At 33.7% G+C, this 18,939-nt stretch overlaps 2 protein-coding genes across 11 annotated transcripts in view; both read left to right on the forward strand.

Moving 5' to 3' along the window:
• Window positions 1–445: 445 nt before the first annotated feature.
• Window positions 446–6,947, forward strand: LOC105334162 (G patch domain-containing protein 4). Its single transcript, XM_011437515.4, has 7 exons — window positions 446–630; window positions 1,381–1,454; window positions 2,280–2,372; window positions 3,218–3,319; window positions 4,070–4,173; window positions 5,848–5,898; window positions 6,505–6,947. The coding sequence occupies exons 1-7, from the start codon at window positions 576–578 to the stop codon at window positions 6,911–6,913; spliced, it is 888 nt and encodes a 295-aa protein (XP_011435817.3). The 5' UTR covers window positions 446–575; the 3' UTR covers window positions 6,914–6,947.
• A 5,024-nt stretch (window positions 6,948–11,971) lies between these two features.
• The window catches only part of LOC105337303 (phosphatidylinositol 4-phosphate 5-kinase type-1 alpha), a 29,063-nt gene continuing 22,095 nt past the window's right edge, over window positions 11,972–18,939 (forward strand). For 6 of the 10 annotated variants that reach the window (XM_066069069.1, XM_066069061.1, XM_066069074.1 and 3 more), the window contains exons 1-6: window positions 11,973–12,280; window positions 13,960–14,012; window positions 14,682–14,768; window positions 17,148–17,278; window positions 17,821–17,938; window positions 18,084–18,236. In XM_066069069.1, the coding sequence (XP_065925141.1) occupies window positions 12,202–12,280; window positions 13,960–14,012; window positions 14,682–14,768; window positions 17,148–17,278; window positions 17,821–17,938; window positions 18,084–18,236 (621 nt within the window). In that variant the 5' untranslated portion in view covers window positions 11,973–12,201. Of the gene's footprint in view, window positions 12,281–13,959; window positions 14,013–14,681; window positions 14,769–17,147; window positions 17,279–17,820; window positions 17,939–18,083; window positions 18,237–18,939 lie in introns of all 10 variants that reach the window. The other 4 variants (XM_066069044.1, XM_066069041.1, XM_066069051.1 and 1 more) reach the window with 1 other exon arrangement.

Raw genomic sequence — 18,939 nt, forward strand, 5'->3', positions numbered from 1 at the left:
TAATTTTTCAGTGGGTGTAAATATTTCATATGCATCTGTGTATTACAGTTTATGAAAAATAGGTACATGTATAAAAAAATTATTTAGAATATCGGCGTCGTGTAATTAATCATAATATAATTTGTTTGAAAATTTTGTATGTGATATTGTGTTCATGCTGTTTAATCTACATTGATTTGACCGCATGGTTTAATTATTTACAAAACACAGCTACATGTATATAGACACTTGTTTTAATCATTTTCAATAAGGGGCTGGCATGATATATAACAAGAACAACATACGAGGTCAGGCACATGTTTATAAAGGATACCATAGTGCCCTTTTCCTAATAATTAATTTTATGAATGAGAATATTTTCAAACCAAGGCACACCTGCACAAAGATACAATTATTTTTTTCCCATCGGGATCGTTATAACGAAAACAAACACACATGCTGCTTCCGGTTTTAATAGACAGCAAACACACACTGTCTGACTGTGACTGACACAAAACCAGTCTGACGAATTTGTTTTAATTTTGAAGGGATGGATTAGACTTACGTTTGTTTCAAGTTTTTAACTTTATTTCAAAATGTCACAAAGTAGATTTGCTCAAAAGGAGTTGAAAAAATTCGGATGGAAGGAAGGTATTTATATTTCCATCTTTTTTATACAGCATGCAGCATAAGGATTTCATCTGTCATTGTTTTAGTGTTTATCTTCCTATGGTTCGACCTTTGGCACATTGTATCCATATTCATTTTTGTATTTAAAAAGTAAAACAGGGACCTATATACGAGGGTATTTAAAGGGTAAGAAGACCAATGGCCTGCCAAGAGCACTTATCATATTGATATTCATTTTTTACATGTACTAATATATACTGGCGTGCGACCAGTTCTCGGCGAGTACCATTTCTCGCCAGTACATTGTGATGTCATTTTTCGTATATAATTTTATGTGTTGATGAAATGACGTCACAATGTAGTGAATGTACTGGTGAGAAATGGTAGTAGGTACTCGGCGAGAACTTGTCGCAGGCCAGTAGACCACAGTCATTTGTGTCAGCTGTTTTGACAGCTATAAATCAATGTTAGTACTTACAAAGGTATTTTGCTATTATCCTAACCTCAGCAAAAGACTGATAAATGTAGTAAGAGTTGTGCCTTCACTGAATCTCGAAACAGTACCTCATAACTCCACGTGTAGAATTGTCCAAACATATTTGAACATCTTTATAATGAAATTTGTGGAAGCAGAAACTTGAGACAGAGTATAATTGTGAAAAATCACGTTGCATCTATAGAAATTCTCCTCTGGCCAGTCAAAGGAAAATAATATTTCAGTATGTACCGTACATTACATAAATGTTAAAATTGATTTCTTTATTTTTTTAGGATCGGGACTGGGAAAAAATGAGAATGGAATGAAGGAAGCCATCAAAGTGAAGATAAAGAATGACAGCCATGGGGTATGAGTGCTTGGTATTTTACATCCTCTTTCAATAATCTTGGTATTTTACATCCTCTTTCAATAATCTTGGTATTTTACATCCTCTTTCAATAATCTTATTAAACTGTAAATAATTGTTGAACCAATGGTCTAGCTGGGACCAGTTAATTTTGGATGGGGGCCAGCTTTTACTTTGTTAAGACCATTTGCACTTTGAGCAATTAAGACATTTTATTTTTTATATTTATGAGTCAAGTGTGACAGTGAAAATACTCAATTGGCCAGTAAATATTTTAATTGATAAAGCAAAATGATCTGTCCATGCAGTAAAAGAAAAATAAACAAGCTCTGAGAGATGCCATAGACAGGGATGACTATCAATTATCCTATCAGGTCTACTTCTCAGTTGGAAAAATGCATTGTCAACAGTAAAGAGAACTCTCATTTTACTGTAAATGTACTACATTTGGCTGTGTATTCTATTTAGCGCTTTTGGCGGAAATCGGCCTTAGCTAAATCAAGAACATTGCTAAATATGCCATGTATACATGTATAAGACGCTAATTCAAATCTACGCCAACTTGTAAAAAAACTTATTTCCACCAAATATCGTACACGCCAATTATAATACGTTTACAGTATCGTTAGATAACCCATTCCATCTCCCGTCCATTACCTTGGAAGAGGAGAAAGATAAATGGTTTCCCAGATCTGAATTACTGATCCAACCTGTACAAATTTCAAATAGTATTGAGCATGTTGCGAACTCACTTCCATCTCCCATCTATTACATTGGAAGAGGAGAGAAATGTGTAGCTTCTTAAAATACTTTGATTCACTGAAGGTGGGCCACAACAGAGGAGACGAATTTACCTTTCACTGGTGGGATCACGTGTTCAATAAGGCAGCCAGCAGTATCGTGGTGGAGGCCACACAGGTATGGTATAGTACAATACTATATGTGTACTCCTACAAAACTTGTATAGGACAATACTATGTTTCTTGTGACGAATACAGTGAGACCGGTCTGTGTCAGGACCTTTGTAATACATTTTACAGTCTTTTCTGACTGCAATTTCATTGTGAGGCTTGTCTTAAACTCCAACCTGTTCGTTTTATCATCTGGAGCATAAACAAAATGCACTTTATATTACCAAAAATTGTAAATTTGATTTATTTAAGGAATAAAGAATCATTCATTATGAGATGATAATTTCGGTCGGGACGTGGTCAAATCCAATGAAGCCTGAAGCTCCGACCGAAATTATCACCTCATAATATTGAAAGAATTATTTCTTATTACTTATATTTGTATTATTTCCAAATTGTACAGTTGAAAACAACATTATTTTAAAAAACCACTATTTTTTATGTAGCACATGCTATGTATTACTACGCCGTTTTTTCTGTTATGCTACAAGACACACCCATTTTGTGTCACTCATGTTTTATGAAGTTATTGGGTTTTAGGGTTCAAAATTGATTTTAATGTTATCACAGACAAAGACAGTTGAAAATGTAATTATTACATGACTTGTATTAAGTCTGGTGTAAACATCTTAAATGAAATTTAAAATCTCACTTTAACATATTGCCTTATGTGGTACATGATTCGATTCCAATGCATTTATTCTACATGATCATGGATTCCTTTATTTTGAAAACTCTTTTCTATTATTTCCAATTTGCAAAATACAAAGAGTTGTCTACAGTACATGGCTTATGAAAGTTTGGTTTATTCCTGGGTTTGTCACTAAATGGAACTTGCATAATTCTATACAGGAGGGCGTGTCAGTGAAAGCAGCCAAAGAGAGTGTAGGCGTGTCCACAAAGAAGGCGAGGACCTACGACAACAAGGCAATGCTGTACGGACAGTTTGTAAAGGTAGGCTCAATGTTTGGACACTAGTATATAAGGAAAACAAGGCAATGCTGTACAAACAGTTTGTAAAGGTAGGCTCAATGTTTGGACATTAGTATAATATTATATACAGACAACAAGACAATGTTTTATAGACAGTTTTTAAAGGTAGGCTCCTTGCTGTTAATGTACACTAGTATATACAAACAACAAGGCAATGCTGTACGGACAGATTGTAAAGGTAGGCTTAATGTTTGGACACTAGCATATGCAGACAACAAGACAATGCTGTATAGAAAGTTTGTAAAGGTAGGCTCAATGTTTGGACACTAGCATATTACAGAAAACAAGGCAATGCTGTATAGAAAGTTTGTAAAGATAGGCTCCATGTTTGGACACTAGCATATTACAGAAAACAAGGCAATGCTGTATAGAAAGTTTGTAAAGATAGGCTCCATGTTTGGACACTAGCATATTACAGAAAACAAGGCAATGCTGTATGGACAGTTTGTAAAGGTAGGCTCAATGTTTGGACACTAGCATATACAGACAACAAGACAATGCTGTATAGAAAGTTTGTTAAGGTAGGCTCCATGTGGTCAATGTTATCCATACAAAATGTTGCCAATTTTTGAAGATTAAGATAATGTTTGAAGAAAAAAAATTGTGCCTTGATTTTCAGTGATTTAACAATGACCCTTATGCTTTCCAGTTTCTTATACAAAAAAAAATGGTGAACACTGATAAGACCTGTTTATACATTGATACTTATAGGGGGCGACACTGGACAACAACCAGGAGGTGAAGAGTGAGGGGGAGGAGGAGGACGCCCCAGAGGTGACAGAGTACCTCGAGGAGGACCGACAGACTCTACAGAAGTAAGCCCTGCTCTAATGTATTGACACTCCTTAATAAATCCTAGACTTTGATATATATGTACATACTTGCTCTAAAGTATTGACACTCCTTAATAAACCCTAGACATTGATATTTCGCTTATGTACTGTGGTTTCATTAATATTCAAGGGTATCAATTTTCGTGGATAAAGTGAAAATCACAGTTTCAAGGATACATAAATCCGTGGCCAATGACGCTATCAATACAAACTGGTAGTAGAAATACACTTCAATGAACATTTAAATTCATGGTTAAGGTATCCGATCCATATTAGGACCTAATTTTTCTAACCTTGAATATCCATCATGTATAAAATACTCTGATATAATTTTAAAGCATTTTAGAGTAGAAAAAGATTTACCGAGAGAAATTTTCAAAAATATTATTAACTAAGCAGTAATTAATTAATGAAGATTGCATTAATGTCTATGGGGACAAACACATTTTATAAAACAAAAAATTAAATATTAAGAATATCAATAAATGCTTCGGTGGAAAGATGCATTTCATCATTAGGAATACAAAAACTATGAAAAATAAATTTCGTACCGTATATATTTTTTTTAGAATTAATTTTTATAAATTAAAAGCAAAGGGGAGCAACTCTTCAAGAAAAGGAAAAGGTCATTTATTAGGACACATTTTGCTCTTACATACTGACACTTAAACATGAAAATTATGTCGAAGTATACTAAGTATGAAGCCCATACATATCTTTTATGCATCAAGACTCATTGAATCTGGGGTTATTATGGATCGGACACCTTAAACTTAAAAACGTAATCCACGAAAATTGATATTCAACGAATATTGATGAAACCACAGTATACTACAGATTTATTTATAAATTACTTACTTTTACTCTAATGTATTGAAACTCCTTAATAAACCCTAGACATTGGTATTTTGCTTATGTATACTATAGATTCATTTATAACTTACAGGAAATGATATCAGTTTAAAATTGTGCTTATGTGAAACATCAGATATTGATAATTATGTAAAATTGCGCTGTTGTTTATTGTAAACTATAGATTCCTTGATAATGCCAGGAATCTATGTTTGGGTGAAAAAACAGTTTCCCTAGTGAATTCTAAAAATCTTGCTTGTGTTTTTTAAGATGTAAACTGTATGTATACTGTACAAAAGTTCAGTGTTTGTGATACAGAACAGCAGGATTGTGGAATTATTCACTGTACACGTAGGCCTACAATTAGGAATCTTACAGTGTATCAAAGTAGTGCTGAATAATAGGAAATATCCTTATTTTACTCATACATGTATACCACATATGCCAAAAAATTCCATACAGAAGACTTTTACTTAGAATGGCTTTGACTAGCTACTCATTTCATACTTGTTTAGACTTAAAAAGTTGTTTAGATTTTTTCTGCAAAAAATTGCAATTCACACGGAGGAACAATTGCCTAATGAATACTTGTAAGCTGGATTTGAGTATTTAAAGTCACAATTTTTTTAGGCTGACAAAAATTTCAGTTTCTACAGTTACTGTAATTTTTTTTTGCAATGTGGCCTAATTTTGTCAATGACATTGTTTCATAAACTCAGATGCCAAATTTGATTTAATTTGTTCTTTTATATATATGAATTTATACTAATTTTACCATGGCTAAATAGAGTTTGTCTGTTTTAGATTACCAGATGAAGAAATTCTGAAGATATGTGGAGGAATGACTGCACACAAGTAAGATCCTTATTGAAGGGAACCAACTAATTGCAATTCGGTGGATGTTCATATTGTCTTTTTGTCTTGAGAGAGTTTCTGTCTTGGGTTTTATGGATAAGCATCCACACATTTTGCTAGTATACCAAATTCACTTTTATTCTACTTGCTCATTCAGTGTAATACTGTGGAATCATTAATTTTCGTGGGGGCGAATTTTTGTGGATTGCTTAAATTTTACAGGTTCGTGGGGACGTAATTTCGTGTACTCTCTTAAACCTACAAAAGAAATATAACTTTATTACCCTAATTTATTAATTCGTGGAGGATGTTAATTTGTGGATGAGAGGTACCCACGAATTCCACGAAAATTGAGCCACCACGAAATCTAATGATTCCACAATAATTGATAGAAAACCTGATTTATGCACCTCAGCCACATTTTATGAATAGTTGCAATTTGTAACATCAATCAGACTGTTAGAGAAAGGAAATATTTAGAAAAAATTACATGATTGTACATGATACACTGACTGTCATTTTCCAATGGACTAAGAGAAAAAAGAGATTTCAGATTGTGTGAGAAAACAGTGAGTCTCAAACTCATGTCATTGAATTTTCTTGCAGGGGAGCCAGACATGGGTTAAAGTTGAATGGCAAACTAGAACGAATCCAGGAGCAAGAAAGGCTCTTAATGGAGAAATGGAAAAAACAGAAAGGATGCAACAGTGAAATGGACAAATCAGAGAGGTCGTCTTTAAATGCTAAAACAGACACAACTGAAAATGAAGATGTGAATAGGGAGTGTGTCAAAACCAAAAAGAAGAAAAAGAAAAGAGACAAATATGAAGACGCAGAGAAAATTTCTCAAAACCAAAGTCCTGATTGCGATGACAGTCAAGAAATCCAAAATGATAAAAGTGATGTTAAAAAAGAAAAGAAGCGCAAGCGGAAAAACATTGAGTTGGGACATGAAACTAATATAGATCATGAAACAAAGAGGACAAAAAAGAAGAAGAAAAGGGATAGAGTGTGATTAACTTACACAATATTGATATAATTTTATATTTATTAATGGAAACAAAAATTTTTAGAAAAACATGCTTTTTATCGGCTTATTTACCAATAAAACAACATGGCTTCTTAATGTGTGTGTGTGGGGGGGGGGGAGGCTAAACCAAAAAATGTCACTAGTTTTTGACTTACTATCCTAAATTTCCTAAACATTCTATACAAATATTCACTTTAAATAACTCTTCACTTTCTTCTGAGATTATCTTTTAACACCTTCCCCACCACTGCGAAATGAAGTAGTGTGGTTTGTGTACATATGAAAATGGCTATTCTTGATCTGCATGTGAATATACATGCATGTATTTCGCTCTCAGGAAGTAAGTGAGCATGTTTAAGTGAAAGTCTGTGGCAAGTAAAGTTATGATATCAGTAGTAAAATAACCAACAACATTTTGGAATTGAGTATTTCCACAGAATGCATATGGGTAATAAAACTATTGTGTGTTTTATGTGCTGTATGAAAGTTGCAAGTTTTTGTATTGGGGAGGGTGGAAGTAGCTCAACTGTATGTCAACCCAATTTTTTTCAGAGCTACATGCTTCAGAATTACAGCTAAATTTAAGTTTGTTCAAAATGCAAAAAAATACAACTCAAAGGCCCAGCAAAGGGTGCCAAGGGGAGGGGTGAAAATTTAGTGTAAAAAATTAGACCAATCCACTTTTTACAAAAGTTATGTCCCTTGGCCACCATATTGAGGGGAAAATGCATAGATTTCTCAAAGTATCCTTTGTAGTTTAGAAGTTTGTAACTTTGTCATTTGAGATTTTATAATAAGGGTGGGGCAACCCACATATCAAAGGAATGAATTAATGAGATTATATCAAAGGATGCCCATATTGTTGCTAGCTTAAAGAAGGTGACTGTTGGTTTTCCCTTTTGACCTTTAGGTTGACCCTGCAAAGATCAACAACTTTTGCAAAGTCTGGCTTGGTCAATACTTTAAAAACTGAGCTTAGAAAAGTTAACTAGCTTAATTGTAAGGAAACCGAAGAATGAATTCCAGCTGATGAACGGAAGGGTTTTTTTTTTTAGTCCAGAGTAGTTTTTTTACTCCAGAGTCCAGTGTAGTCCAAAAAAAAAAAGAAATTGAAGGAGGGGATTTGGTTTTAAACCATTTAAAGGGGAATATGGACACGATTTGGTCAAATTCTGTTTTTATCATTTACAATGATTTAGGAAGGCATTTCTAATGATTAAATGAATTTTGAGGGTCAGTCGTAGAGTTGTAAGCAAGATACAGGGCTCACAATTGCAATTCTTTGTCATATAAACAAGGCTCGTGACCTGTATTTGTTTAAATAGGTTTGATATACCAGTAAAAAATCTTTTTCTAGCCAATTTGTCAATCTTCTTATTGATTTTAAGCATGAATAAACAGTTCCTAACATATAACACATTCATTTTAGATCTAAAATTGAAATTTTCACTTCAAAATGTAAACAAAGGCTTTGTTTAATTACATAGCGAAGAATTGTAAGCTCTCTAAGACCCTTAAAACTCAACAAATGACACTCAAATTTTTTTTGAATATTAAAAATGCCTTACTGAATCATTGTAAACATTGAAATTGGAAAAATAATTTTTGACCCAACTCGTGACCATGCTCCTTCAAAGGGTTTATATAATTCAGGTATAGATAAATTGTTGTGTAGTTCATCACTTACGGTGTAAAGAAGAATATTGACTCGGGTTGAAAATTGACCCGGGGGTCATTTTTCAACGTTGAAAATTGAGACCAAAAGTCGTGAAATTCATACCCGTGGTCATTTTCCAACAGCATGAAAAAGATTTTTCTAAACTGATGATCTCGACACATTGAAAATTGACCCTGTTGAAAATTGACTCCCGAGTAAATGACTTCAGGTCGAGTTTTTAAACTAAATTGGAACTTGCCCTACACGGTTTTAATGTACATGTACATGTTAACACTTGAAAAGTTCAGTTGTAAAATTTTAATTCTTTCGTATTGTGCAATATATGCGGACAAGGCTGACTTGTTTTAGATTGATTCATATAATAATAAGACTTAAAACTTGGTATCCATTCATTTTACCATGTAAATAAAACAGAATAAGAAGATAACCTTGGGCTTTTCTGAATGGGACGGGCGAGTCAGGCAAGAAATGTTTTTGGACATAGAATTGATTTTCATTCCCTCGATTGTGGGACAGAATTTGTTGGCCCTTATGGTCAGAATTTTTTGTAGCTTTAAAGAAAATGGGACATTTGTTTTCAAGTATACTAATACAGAATACAAATATATGTCTCTCAAAAACTCAAATCATTCCCTACTCTTCCTTTCATCGGGATATAATGATTTTCCCTTAATTGATGTAAACTTGTCATATATAATCTCTGATATTGTGTCCAACAAATACTGGCCCTGACCGTTTCTTTTTAGGCATATCGATATAGCTTAATTTCACAGGCACCTGCCTTTGTATATTTTTCTAATAATAAAAAAAATATTTACCCTCTATCTAATTAAACTGTATTATTTGGTATAGAGGGTATATAATTATATATTTTTTTATTATAAGAAAAATATTTACCGTTAGGTCCATGTTCTTAATTTTGAGAAGTCAGGATGATTCCTTACAAAATAATACTTGCACAGTTGTCATATTTTTATATAAGCAGTCGCCAGATGTTTTTGTTTCATTAATATTTAACTATAAGCAATAATATTTCGTAAACTTGCCAGATAAACTATTTTTTAAGCACCGGCCAACTTTCTGCATATGCACAGTTCTTTTTAAAAAATTACAATTAATTTCTATTATTTCGAGTTTTCAATTTTATTATTAACTACGTATAGATGTAAAACAGAGACAACTGACGTTAAACACACGTATTTCTCTCCTAATAAAAAATATATACCCTCTACATTATTATATAAAGGTGCATATAATAGAAAGGTCAACCACCTACTTTGGCCCGTAGCATGATCCTCTACTTCATTTTGATATAATAATTTTTGGTTTAATTCAAAACCTAATTTAAATCCTTTCGTCGACGAAAACAATTATGGTTAATAAACGTGTGTTAAGTTTTTATGATCAGGGCTATTCAGGAACTATAAAAGGAAAAAAAAAAGTTATTCCGTTATTGTCATCCTGTACAAAAATTAGATTGCAAGCTTGCTATATATATATTCCATTAAGCAGAATTGTTTAAATTATGCCTAGAAAAAAAAAAAACAATTTGATTCAATTTTGTTCATCATATTTAGTTATATTACATCCTGATTTATTTATTCTATTTTCACAGCAAAAAAACACAACAAAAAAACCCTGAAAAATATCGGCTGTATATACATACATACATACATACATACATACATACATACATACATACATACATACATACATACATACATGTACATACATACATACATACATACATACATACATACATACATACATACATACATACCATACATACATACATACATACATACCATACATACATACATACATACATACATACATACATACATACATACATACATACATACATACATACATACATACATACATACATACATACATACCATACATACCATACATACATACATACATACATGTACATACAAACATACATACATACATACATACATACATACATACATACATACATACATACATACATACATACATACATACATACATACATACATACATACATACCATACATATATACATACATACATACATACATACCATACATACCATACATACATACATACATACATACATACATATTACATACATACATACATACATACATGTAGTTACTACAGCGTTGTTCAGAACAGAGTATGCATGATAATATATATGTAAAACATGTCCTTGATTTCTTACATTTCCGATATATACTAAAATTACAAATGTTAGGGGAAATAAATATATAAACAAAAAGAGAAGATTGATATGTTTTATTGCAAATTTTGTATTAACACTGACCCAGATATACAATGATCAATATCACAATTTCAATTTACTGGCTGAGAGTAAAACCCAAATTAAACAATATGACGTATTGTAAATTTTTATTCATTATTTATGTGTGTATACATATCCAAAAATAAAAAAACCGGTCTCACTGAATTGAATACATTTTTATCCTGTAACCATGTAACCAATATTCTTATTAAAACACAATTTTGAAATACATATATACATGTATATCACACAAAACAGCAATTATACGCAAAAAGTTCACTATGAAATAGAAATAAAATATATAGTTTGAAGGGATAATATTAACAAAATAATAATTGAAATGTTTCGGGGTTTTTTTTGGCGTTCGACTGTTAAAACATATCAATACATCGTATATAAAGAATAAATATGAAAAAGAATGTAAAATTTTTGGTTACATAAATAAATGTAAATTTGTGCTTATTTGCCGTTGAATTTTAAACAGGTTTCATATGGTCAAACTTTCACGATACGGGTCAATTTTCAACGGACCAGGGTCTTTATTCAACATCTCTGATTTCAACATTGAAAAATGACCCCTGTAACACCGGTACAATTTTTATTTCACACAACTGCGAGGAACAGACACCAGCATTGACAAATTTAGTTTACACAAATCAGCAGAGTGGTTTTAAACATTTTCGAATCATGCATTTACCATCTTCACAACGTCAAGGCTTTGTCGCAACAAACTTGTGTGGAGTTCCGTAATCACAAAGCATTGACGTTGTGAAGATGATCAATTACATCTAGCCTATGCATTAGTTCTCTCTCTCTCTCTCTCTCTCTCTCTCTCTCTCTCTCTCTCTCTCTCTCTCTCTCTCTCTCTCTCTCCGAGTCTCTCTCTCTCTCTCTCTCTCTCATTGTGATTTACATAATTTTTTTTGAAAAGATTTTTAAAAAATCAATATGATATATGCATGTTTTAGGAATGCATATCACCGGTTCATATAATATACGTCCATGTTGTTGCACTAAAAAAATATCACACATATTGTATAAAATGTTTGGATCCACCCCGGAAATATAGTACAGCGCATGCGTGATTCACACATCCGCTATAATGTCAGGCGATTGAAAGAACAACAATCAATAAGTTGATTTAAAATGTAAACTTTACATATTTCGAATCCTCTCTTAGCTCAGAAATGTGGCTGAACGACTAAAGGTTTACTCTAGTTTGACCTCAACTTAAAAATTAATTGGAAGAAGGTCAGAAACAGCATCGGTAGAGGTGTTGGGTGTTCCCAAATTGAAATTTGAAAGGATGGCCACAAGCGATGGTTCTGTGGTTGGTGTGATGAGGCCAGAGCCAGAAGCTTCCACCTCCATGGCCGAAGACAGCGGTAAGTTATCCAGGGAAAAACTCAAATAGACCGAGAGCCATCGAGCCTTAGTGTCGTGTCGGTAAATTGACATGTGTGTCATCCCAAATTTCACAACGCCTATATAGAATATGGGTGGGAGGAGGAAGTCTTTAGATAATTTATATGTTTGCTCACTGTGTAAATCAGCTGGAAATATGACATGTATAAAAAAGGCACTATTGATACACCGATTCAACACAACATTGAACCTTCTTAGATATTTATGAAAAAATGAAAGAATTTCTTGTCCATGAACAGTGTTGAATATATTTAATATTGAGCAGGCATATCTCTAGAAAGAAAAATCTTACCGTGACCAGGCTACGCTCAGGTCACAGTAAGAATTTGTCCCATAAACTTGCTATGTAGCAGCCGCGGGTCGATTTTAAGTCTGTTAAAAATATTCTGCATGGGAAAAACATATTTTTATACATTACAAACTTTTATGAACATGCATATGTAGTTTAATCCACAAAATATCCATTTAATGAGTCGTACCAAGGCTTTTTGTTTGAATTTGCCTCCAATATTGTCGGAAATCGCACTCGGAATGTCTCGGATTTTATCATTAACATAATTTTGAATTTCAAACGTGATGTTAAAAGTGGCAGTTATTTCGTTGCAAAAACAGTTAATGTGGTAATATGGGATTATAAAAGAGCAACATTGTAGGTATTTGAGACCAATCATGTGAAAATTTAGGCCAGATATAGTGTGATATAATTTTTTTATTTGCTTCGAAGCGAGTATATGGGACGAATTCTATCGTTAAACCGGGTCCGTAGGACATCTGTCATTTTAACGATAGAACATTCTATCTAGCATATCTCAGGATGAAATTCTGTACAATTTTATAAATTGTTATTCTTATCATAACCTTTGTCTGCATATTTAAATAGGTAACTATGTTACAGACTAGCTGGTATACTATAAGCCTAAGGGATTTCCAAGCCGGGGCCCTTGGAATTGGGAATTTTACAACAATATATAAAAAATGTGGAAGTTTTTAACATGTTATATCATGTCTATTGTAAGACTACGTTTCAGAATTGAACATACCGTTGTAAATCAGAATAAAGTTTGTATTATAATTACAAAAACAAAATCTTACAATTTAACCATTTTGTTCTTTTGAGCAATTAAAAACTGTAATTTCTCTGTTCATTTATTCAACTATTTTAGTAGTTTGTTTTGAATTCCAATCTTAAGAATTCCAAATCCAATTGAATTTTTTTTTATGCAAATAATTTTGAGGAAAAATTGAGGTGGATTTTTGGATGAAAAGGAGGGTTTTGGTATTGGGAAAAACTAAATTTTGTTTTTGACGCGATATATACTTACTAATTTAATAGCTGTGAAAATTAAAATTAGTTTATATTGTATTTAAAGAATGTTGCCTATATCGCAATGAATTTAGATTAACATAAAAAATGTATTAATCTGCCTGATGTTGCATTAATTTTATGCAATTAAATGTTATTTTAAAGGTCAAATAACTGTTTTTATCTACAATAAATAGCAGAATTCTGAATATGTGTTATGTAATAACAGCTGCAGCTTTGTTATTTGTTATAAGATGAAACTCGTTTCTTTCTTTATATCATTTACAATAAACTTTTGTAGATTACTTAAGAATGATTTACATTAAACTTTTGTAGATGACTCCAATGAAGAATCTGGCAAGGCAGGACAACATCTGGACCATGCAGAGGTAACATGCATTTTTATTATACTTTGAATACTTTCACGTTAAATACTAAAATCTGATTGGTTTAGACCCAGTTGGTAATCCGTTCTATTACCCTAAGCGTTAGCAACACACTTGGCAACGGGTAACACAACGAATTGTTACATGCGCGTAAATTATGCGCGTACAGTTCGCCGTAGAATTCACTTCATTTCTATATAAGAGCAGTAAAATTTTCTTTGAAAATAAGACATTCAGTATAATATTTATAAAATAAATAGTGCCTGTTTAGGAGGGTAAGTGTTGATATAGACACACCTAGAAAACCATTGTCTACCTTCGCTTCACGTCGGTTGACAATGGTTTTCTCGGGGTGTCAATTTCAACAGTTACCCTCCAAAACAGGCACTATAAATATACTGTAATATGCTAAGATTCACAAGTAAATAAGTTCATAGGCCATGTTCCTTTGTCAGCTGGACATGAATGAGATTTTGACGTGTTTTGATGTTTATGTTAGAAGAAAAGCTTGCTTTCAGTTGTTACATGAAATGTTATAATTTTCATAAACTTTTTATAATGATTTTGGGACTTCAAATTTCTAGGTTTTTAAAAAAAATTGTCAAATTAGTTGAGTGAATTTCTTAAAATTACTTAATTATGTACTAAGATTATTTCTTTGTTTCCTTTCAGATGGGCGGAAAGGCTTCCACCTTGAAAGCCAAGGACAAAATCGGACACAGACGAGTGGACAAGACGGGAGCAGTGACCTATAAAAAGGTTGGTGCTAAGATCCAACATCAATAAAGCTTAGCTAATTGGTTGTTCATACACATCATGTACATGTGATGCGGCTTTCAGTGATACTGAGCTCAGTTTATTGACTGTTCAAACGCATGAAACCCACTTTTCAGTGGTTCTTAAAAGCAGATTTTCAACTATTAGAACCATTTTAACAGGAGCTAGGACTCTGGGCAGTTGTGTCAAAGAGCAATGTGATGTAGACCTGTCTATTCCATTGCTGGCCACTAAGCCATGGCTCTTTCAATTTGTCTGGCTTTTGATCAAAGATGATGCAATCAGTGTATACTGTGGTTTCATCAATATTCGTTGAACACCAATTTTCGTGGATTTCGTTGTTAAGTTGATCCACAAAATTAAATGTTCATTGAAGTTCAATTTCAACTAACATTTTGTATTGATAGGATCATTGGCCACGAAATTGCGTATCCTTGAAACTGTGGTTTTCAGAAAATCCACAAAAAATTGATACCCACGAAAATTAATGAAACCACAGTATTTCACTTGAAACCAACATCATTTTTAACTTAGTTTTGATGCAAGAAAAAGATAGTTACATCTTACTGAAAGTCCAAGGTCTTGTTAAAATGGTTCTAAGGAATGATGTCTATGTACAGCTGTGTTGTCAAGGGTTTGAGAAAAAACCCACCACAATATGGTAAATTTCTTCAGAAAAATTCCTGATCTGCAACCAGTGTATTTCTCATTTTCAGTGTAGTCTAATCATTCTTGTTAAGTATGGCCTTTTCAGTTCAAGTGATCCAAACAAAAGATAGAAAGGGAGCTAGAATTGATATTTCAGTACAGTGTGCTTATATAAATAAGTACATAATTTTCAGTGTGAGCTGTATTTGACTGTGGTTAACCATTGCTATCTTGAAAAGGACTGGTGTAGCATGCAATAGATTTGTACATGTAGATATAATGCAGAAACACCGATACATCATGTCATATTGTTTCTGAAATGAAGAAGTATTGATTGAGTATGAGCAGGCAGATGGTTTGTAACTGCAGTATGAGGAAGTGCTTGATGAGCAGTATGTAGCAATTCAGATGAGTGGTTTTAGTGGAAGCTTTTTTGGGGGATTAAGACTTTCCTTTCATATGAGAGAGAGAGAGAGAGATAGAGAGAGAGAGAGAGAGATGTCATTTATTGATTTTTGGCTCTCCATTTTGTTTATAGGCTTATAAGCTTAGACAGCTTTTGCTTGACACACACTGATATATCATGCCAAGTGATTGAAAAATCATTTAGAGATCTAGAGTCTCTCTCTCTCTCTCTCTCTCTCTCTCTCTCTCTCTCTCTCATGCCTACAGTAATTATCAGTTACATACCTGGTGCTGTATTTTGAAATACATGTAGGGTAGGGTCAAGAGGTATCATTTAATGTCAACACCATGGATCAAAACATGATAGGTTACCTTTAAACACAGTGCATCATAAAGGTCAAATAAGTGTCAGGATGTTCGACTTTAAAAGGTAAAAATATAATCTGAAATTTAATTTAAATCCATATATGAAATGATGAAATGGATTTTTTTTTTTAAATTGTATATCTTGCTCATGGAGTATAAATCAAGTACTAGTTGATTGATCAAAGCTTCCTAAAATTTGAAATATAACAGTGTGGTAATATGTCCCACTCAAAACATCCAGCCCTATCATTCTATATATTTAACTTCCTTCTGTATTTACATTTAGTCTATCGCCTCTTCATCTTTTATTCAGGAAGACCCTCACTTTGTAAATTTAGTTTATGATATTAATGATAATAAAAAACCTTCACTTTATTTTACTAAACCCGACACAGTATGGAATGATATAGCCTCACTTATATTATTAAGCCTTTTTAATGTATCATTTCTCATGATATTCATCACATTTATTGTATCATGTCTCATTATATTCATCCCATTTAGTGTATCATGCCTCATGATATTCAGCCCCTTTTGTGTGTCATGTCATGATATTCAGTCTCTTTAGCATATCATTCCTCATAATATTCAGTCTCTGTAGCATATCATTTCCTCATGATATTCAGTCTCTGTAGCATATCATTTCCTCATGATATTCAGTCTTTTAAGCATATCATGTCCAGATATATCCAACCTCTTTTGTATATCATGTCATGATATTCAGTCTTTTTAGCATAAAGTTCCTCTGACATGATTTTAAGTCTCTTTAGCGTATCATGTCTATTGATATCCAACCTCTTTAGTGTGTCATGTCTCATGATATTCAGCATATCATTACTCATGATATTTAGCCTCTTAAGTGTATCATTCCTCACTTAATATGTTATTTATATCATTAGAGTATCATAACTCTGAGAGTATTTGTTGTTTATTTAAATACAGAAATCCACGTCGGAGTTGATGGCAGCGATCCAGCTGGGTATTGGACAGAGCGTGGGAGGATTGTCGTCCAAACCCGAGCGAGACTTACTGATGCAGGACTTTGCTGTCATCGAGAGCGTGTTCTATCCATCGTAAGATTCACCGATCAGATTGTCTGTTTAACTCTATTACAAACTGGTGGTTCAAACTTTTGGAGTTTATATTAAGTGTTGACTTTACGTTCTATATCATGCCTGCTTGAATTGGTTGTGAGGATAGATAATGAAACTTTAGCAGATATTATGGTGTTCAATTATTCTGCCCGTGTAGATTTATAAGTCTTGTAATGTATTGATCATGCCCATTAGGACTAGTGGGGAGAAGCTGTGGAGAAAGGCAGGGAAATTTCTGTTTGAGTTTATGAATTCATCAGGATTGTCCTTTAATGTCCTTTTTTCAGCAAGAGAAGAAAAGATTGTAAAAAGATACAAAAATTTATCACAATTTAAGCAGCTTAGAAAGTTGGTTTTGTTGGTAGAAGACTTACAATCAAAGTTTTTTTTTTTCAAATCCTGCACTTTTATGAAAATTACTAAATAACTTCTATGCAAGTAATTTATTAACAGCAAAAATAAAGTAATTAACTTGCAGCAATGTGTGAGGAATAATCCAGTTTTGAGATACTATTTTTCAGAGAGGGAAGTAACCTAACGCCAGCCCATCATTACAGCGACTTTCGTTTTAAGACATACGCCCCGATTGCTTTCCGATACTTTCGTGAATTGTTCTCCATTCAGACAGATGACTTTCTGGTAGGTTGAGGGCTGAGTTCCATTATTTTACAATTTACAGGAGAATTAATGCAATTTCTGTTTGTAAGACAGATTTTGATTGGCTACAAAAAAAGGTTTTGACTTGTGTCATAAAATTATTGAGTAATTTTGTTTCCTCCTGTAGTTGTCACTGTGTGACCAGTCGTTGAAGGAGCTTTCGAACCCCGGGGCAAGCGGCAGCATCTTCTACCTGAGTCAGGACGACGAGTTCATCATCAAGACAGTGCAGCACAAGGAGGCGGACTTCTTACAGAAACTGCTGCCCGGCTACTACATGGTGAGGATCTGTGAACACGCAGAAAAGACGGATGGGGGGGGGGAGGGGGGCGGTTAACACAAAGGGAAAGGGGTCAGTTTACACACAGGGAGATGCAATCAGTTAAAACACAGGGAGAGGGGGTAAAAAGGGTCAGTTTATACACAAGGAGAGAGGGTCAGTTTATACACCAGGAGAGAGGGTCATTTAACACAAAGGGAGAGAGGGTCAGTTAACACAAAGGGAGAGAGGGTCAGTTAACACACAAAGGGAGAGAGGAGGGTCAGATAGCACACAAGGAGAGAGGGTCAGTTTACACACAAGGAGAGAGGGTCAGTTTATACACAAGGAGAGAGGGTCAGTTTATACACAAGGAGAGAGGGTCTGTTAACACAAAGGGAGAGAGGGTCAGTTAACACAAAGGGAGAGAGGAGGGTCAGATAACACACAAGGAGAGAGGGTCAGTTTACACACAAGGAGAGAGGGTCAGTTTATACACAAGGAGAGAGGGTCTGTTAACACAAAGGGAGAGAGGGTCAGTTAACACACAAGGTGAGAGGGTCAGTGAACACGAAGGGAGAAGGGGGAGGGGGACAGTTAATCCACATACAGGGAGTCAGTTAACACACAGTGAGAGAGGAGGGGCAGTTAATCAACAGGTAGAGGGGAATGGTCTACATGTTGTGCGGTAAGTCAACATACACAGGTAAATGAAGGGGGGGGG

This window comes from Magallana gigas, chromosome 1, assembly GCF_963853765.1.
Source record: "Magallana gigas chromosome 1, xbMagGiga1.1, whole genome shotgun sequence".
In the NCBI taxonomy this organism is placed as follows: Eukaryota; Metazoa; Mollusca; class Bivalvia; order Ostreida; family Ostreidae; genus Magallana; species Magallana gigas.

Excerpts from the sequence above, each read along its gene's own strand:
- LOC105334162 (XM_011437515.4), top strand. The coding sequence starts at position 576 with ATGTCACAAAGTAGATTTGCTCAAAAGGAGTTGAAAAAATTCGGATGG. Across the intron at positions 631-1,380 it reads AAAATTCGGATGGAAGGAAG|GATCGGGACTGGGAAAAAAT; the intron begins GTATTTATATTT and ends TTATTTTTTTAG. Across the intron at positions 3,320-4,069 it reads TGTACGGACAGTTTGTAAAG|GGGGCGACACTGGACAACAA; the intron begins GTAGGCTCAATG and ends TGATACTTATAG.